The 5,281-nt window shown below is 44.9% G+C and overlaps 1 protein-coding gene across 1 annotated transcript; it reads left to right on the forward strand.

The window, feature by feature from the left end:
• The first annotated feature begins 2,188 nt into the window (after positions 1-2,188).
• LOC119292161 (stem 31 kDa glycoprotein-like) lies at positions 2,189-5,045 on the forward strand. The gene is made up of 2 exons (XM_037570994.1): positions 2,189-2,695; positions 4,475-5,045. Exons 1-2 carry the CDS (start codon positions 2,250-2,252, stop codon positions 4,857-4,859), a joined length of 831 nt encoding a protein of 276 aa, XP_037426891.1. The 5' UTR covers positions 2,189-2,249; the 3' UTR covers positions 4,860-5,045.
• Positions 5,046-5,281: the final 236 nt, after the last annotated feature.

Consider the following 5,281-nt stretch of genomic DNA (forward strand, 5'->3'; position numbering starts at 1 on the left):
TTAATTTCCATTGTTGAGAACTTGAGATCAATTATTATGTACCCCTCCACTAATGGGCCAATTTTGACCCGTTGGAGGAAGGGATCGTAATTGGCGGACCACCAAACAACGGTCGGCAGAGTCAACCAAGTGCCCACATAGAGGAACGAGAAGTTGTGCCCACTGATAGTGTACAAGTGACGATTACGAAATTGTTCTTGTGGCTTGCATGTTGTGTGCATATGTATTGTATGTAACTTTCCAATAAAGTTCAGAGCTGGATTAGAGACTGGCTTGGTCCCTTTGGACACCAAACCCTGGAGTGTGGACACCTCGGTCAAGGAATGTTGGTCTAAACAGGTGTCCAACAAGAATCATAAGAGGAAGGCTATGGAAACCCTAACTATGCTAGTTAATTCGACAATTTGGAATAAAAAAAATGTGCATCTCTTCCAAGGTATTTCGACCATGGCAAGCATCATCCTTGGACACATTAGAAGTGAGGTGGCAACATGGGTCAAAGCTCGGGGCAAAGGATTTGGGAAACATTGTGCCGGAAGAGTAGCCCCGTTCTATTATTTTAGCCTTTCATTGTTAGCTATCTTTTTTCGATTGATGTTGTTCTAGATCTCTCTTAATTAATGGGACAAGACAAATAGTTTGCCTCCGTTTTACAAAAAGGTCCGTAGCTTGCAAAGTTTTAACATCCATTTACATCACCTACTCCAGAGAGAGCGTCTGCTACCATCTTCTCTCGGGCTTTTTTGTACGACGTGATTAGTGTCATAAAATGGAGTGTTTTAGCGTCTAACATCAGCTCTAAAAGACATAACACTTAGCTTAAAAAAAAGACATAACACTTAAAGTTAGATCGCAAAAAAAAACATACACTTGCATGTTTTTTGCACTTTAATGCAACAATAAAAAACTCAAGGTGATATTATGATAGACTTTGAACAATAGAGAAACTCAATGAAACATTATACAAAACTTCAAAATAAGACTGTTTTTGTGAACAACCAAAAAAAAATGTAATCGTCAGTTAGACTGATAATACTTTTATATGCTTCTCCACAACAAAAAGCTATGTATGAAGATGTTAATTAGAAGTCAGAATATCTTGTGCATGGTTGCATGCTACACCACTATTCCTTGGATTAACTAGTTGGGCATAACGCCTCCTATTTTGCGAACCAGCATGTGATAAACAAGCTAATACGATTTAAAGTAATCATACCTCGTCCTAAGAAACTAAAAGTGAATCTACAATGGGCGGCTAGAAAAAGAAACATAAAAGTATACAAGCGCGTCTGGAAAAAGAAAAAACGAACAACTTATCACTTAATAGGGCATCTAACTAATCGAGTGGTGCGAATAACTTTGTTTGGCCACAATTATGACAAAGTGAACCTTTTGTTGAAAGACCGAACTCTGCAATAAAGCTGCAATGATAGGCCTATTTTTATCAAGGAATCCACAATGCTGAGCTGCTGCACACAGTGCATTCTCACTCACGCATCACAAATAGTGGGTCAGTTATTAAAAAAATGAAAAGGAGGGTGAGTGAGGCGCACAAAAAATAGATACTATTAGTACTCCAAAATAGTGGAGTACCAAAGTGATAGGCCTCTTTGAATAAGAGGATTCTCATAAATTTTTTCGTGCATTGATTATTTGATTCGTAAGAGAGAATCCTATAGGAAATGTTTTCCAAGGATTCGCTTGTACTGCATTTCATTTTTTGTGGATTTTTTATCTATCTATCAATCATGACAGTAAAATGAATATAGTAGAAATAATAAAAATTACACTTAGATCTGTAGACCACCTAGCGATGACTATAAACACTAAAGCGAGCCGAGGGTGCCGCCGTCATCGCCCCTCATTCACAGAAGCTGGGCAAAAGTTGTGGTAGTAGACGGAAGTGATCTGCATGGCACGTATGCATGCTATAATTAACTGAATTATTGGACCATCAAGATCGGATCACATCGGTCCTATCCGCGTCGATGACACTCTCTCCTCCTATCCCCAACGACTCGCTCGTGTCCCACGCTCTGAAAGCGACCCCTAGGTATCATTATCATATGCATGACACCAACCCCTCCCTCTTTCGATTTGTCAGTTAAATTACCTTTAGCCCACACTCACGCACACACCGTGTTAGGATTGATCGATGCAGCTTCCCTTCCCTACCTATTTAACGAGCTAGCCATCCCACACTCTTTGCACCTCAGTTCAGCAAGCAGCATCACACACACATACTAGAAATGGCAAAGGCCGGGACAACGACGACGACGCTCCTCCTCGTCGCCGCGGCTCTCCTCGTGGCCTCCTGCAGCGCGTGGGAGGTCAACATCCGCATGCCGACCTCGGCCGCGGACGTGGACGAGGCCGTGGTGGCGCCGCTGATTCATGCGCTGCGGCCGCTGCTGGGCTCCGGCAAGCACGCCGGAGTGGCGTGCGACAGCTGGGTGCTGGGCGTGGAGGCGCACAACGTGCGGGACTGGAAGACCGTGCCCGCCAGCTGCGAGGGCTACGTCGGCCACTACATGCTCGGCAGCCACTTCCGCCGTGACTCCAAGATCGTCATCGACCAGGCCCTCGCCTACATCGACTCCCTCAAGCTCGCCGGCAACGGCAACGAGGTGTGGGTCTTCGACATCGACGAGACCACCCTCTCCAACCTCCCCTACTACGCCAAGCACGGCTTCGGGTACGTACTCGATTGTATACATACACACTACTGATGCTATGTGTAGTGCATTATACTCTTTATGTAAACAAATATAAGCGCGTTTAGATCTTTAGTGATCTAAACGCTCTTGTAAAAGTTTACAGAGGGAGTACTAGCCATCTATTGCAGGTGCATCTAAGCAGGGACCTGCACTCTTCTTATAAACTAAAAATCTGACTAGACCTCGTTAATTAAAATCAACTCACTAGCTAGAGTAGCACTGTGGCATCGTAAGATCTCTAATGAATGAAAGTGGAAAAGCAAATGAGACTAAAAGTGGAAATGTAGAAATGTATTACTTGGACGTGTTGGACACTTGGACATCATCATTGCTGGTCACCTCAAATTAATCACAGTCACAGAGACAGCCGGCAGGACCATATATATGTCCCTCGTATGAGTGATCAATAAATTAAAACAAGAGGGAAACATACAATACTAGTACTATAGTTAGAGATAGAGATGTGTGCTGTGATGTGCATGTGTATGTGGTGGCCGGAGTAGGACCTTATCTGTTGTCCACTTGGCTAGCTACTTTATCGGACGGTTTCTTTTTCAAGCATCCTTATCAACCCATACCTGCTAACTATTTATGCTTAATTTAGTTTAGATGGATAATACTTATTTAATAAGATGTAAGAAGTCAGAACGTCTTGTGCATTGTTGCATATGCTGCAACACTAATATTCGGGGATTTTTTTGTTGAGTTGGAACACTATATTTCCTTAGTTAAGATGATTCTCTTGAAACAAAATGGAAATTAACTTGAAACTTAGTAGAAGCCTAGATCATATCTAGCCAAGTTGATGCGAAAGGTTTAGTTCGAAACTATGATTAAGTAGCTGTGTGTAGTATAACTACCTTGTATATATTTTTAATGTGATGAATGAGCTAGTGCGTCGCGATTTTAAAGTAAATCATACCTTGCCCTAAGAAATTTAAAGCAGATCTACACTGAACGGCTAGAAAAAGGGAACATAAAAGCATACAAGCACGTCTGAGAAAAGTAGGATGAACAGCTTATCACAACATATCTAACTAATCGAGGGGTTAGAGTAACTTTGCCTCACTACAATCATGACAAAGCTAACCTTTTTTGTTGAAAGCCGAAACTTTGCAATAACGTTGCAAACGGTAGACCTAATTTATCAAAGGAATCAACAAAGCTGTGCTGCTCCATACAAAGCTGTGCACGATGAGATTAAATACCACAGCTAGCGATTATGTTTGGCGTTCGTTCTTGGTCCAGAAAAACAGTAGCGTGATGCTGCTGGAGTAGGACCTCGCCGTGTCATACATTGATTTATACGCTCCACATGGCCAACTTAATTGATCACCAGTCTCGTTAGTCCACAACTAAGTACTGCTCATGCACGTGTACTAGTAGAAAACAAGACTTTGGTTCAGGGCAGAAAAGGACATTAATCCCGGTTCTCCTACGAACCGGGACCAATGGGTGCATCAGTCCTGATTCGTGAGGCCACGGAGCCGGCCGGGCCTCGGGGGCCATTGGTCCCAGTTCGTCTGACCCCTTTGATCCCGGTCATCAGTCTCGTTAGTCCACAACTATGTACTGCTCATGCACGCCTTACGTACAGATGCAGAGCATTGGGTTTAGTTACCACTCATCAACTTGACTGTTTGGCCACTTGGACCACAATCTAGGTCACACACTGTGTTTCTTGGATATGCATAATTGCTAGCAGCTGATGTAGTTGAATCTGCCATTAATATATCTTCATATACATGTGAGTGCAGGGCTACACCGTTCAACGCGACGAGTTTCAACGCATACGTGCGGGAGGGGAGCGCGCCCGCACTGCCGGAGACGAAGCGGTTGTACAACAAGCTGCGCTCGGTCGGTATCAAGCCAGTGTTCCTCACCGGCCGGACCGAGGACCAGAGGGCCATCACCGTCACCAACCTCCGCCGCCAGGGCATCTCCGGGTGGATGAACCTGCTGTTGAAGCAACCCGGCTTCAAGGGCTCCGCGGTGACCTACAAGTCCGGTGAGAGGCAGAAGCTGCAGGACGCCGGGTACGTCATCGTCGGCAATATCGGCGACCAGTGGAGTGACATCCTCGGCGCGCCTGAAGGGGCCCGCACTTTCAAGCTGCCAGACCCCATGTACTACATCGGCTAGGCTGCCTCCGACTCAGGCATGCCGCCATTGATTTCTCGATCGAATAAGCTCCATGCTCTTAGTTATATTCATGTTTAGCCAATAAACCCTCCCCAATTGTTGCTTCGTTCATTTCCATTGTTGAGAACTTGAGATTAGTTGCTATTATGAATGTGTTCATGTAGAAGTTGCATGTTGTTTAATCAATGGATCGATCCACACTAGTAGAAAAAAGGCCTACAGTCCCGGTTGGTGAGGGCCTTTAGTCCCGGTTCATGAACCAGGACTAAAGGGTCGGTACTAATGCCCTGACCCTTTAGTCCCGGTTCAATTCAGAACCGGGACAGATGGGCCTCCACGTGGCCTGTCCGCTGAGCCCAGGCAGGAGGGCCTTTGGTCCCGGTTGGTGGCACCAACCGGGACCAATAGGCATCCACGCGTCA

The sequence above is a fragment of the Triticum dicoccoides genome, chromosome 4B (assembly GCF_002162155.2).
Source record: "Triticum dicoccoides isolate Atlit2015 ecotype Zavitan chromosome 4B, WEW_v2.0, whole genome shotgun sequence".
Taxonomy (NCBI): domain Eukaryota; kingdom Viridiplantae; phylum Streptophyta; class Magnoliopsida; order Poales; family Poaceae; genus Triticum; species Triticum dicoccoides.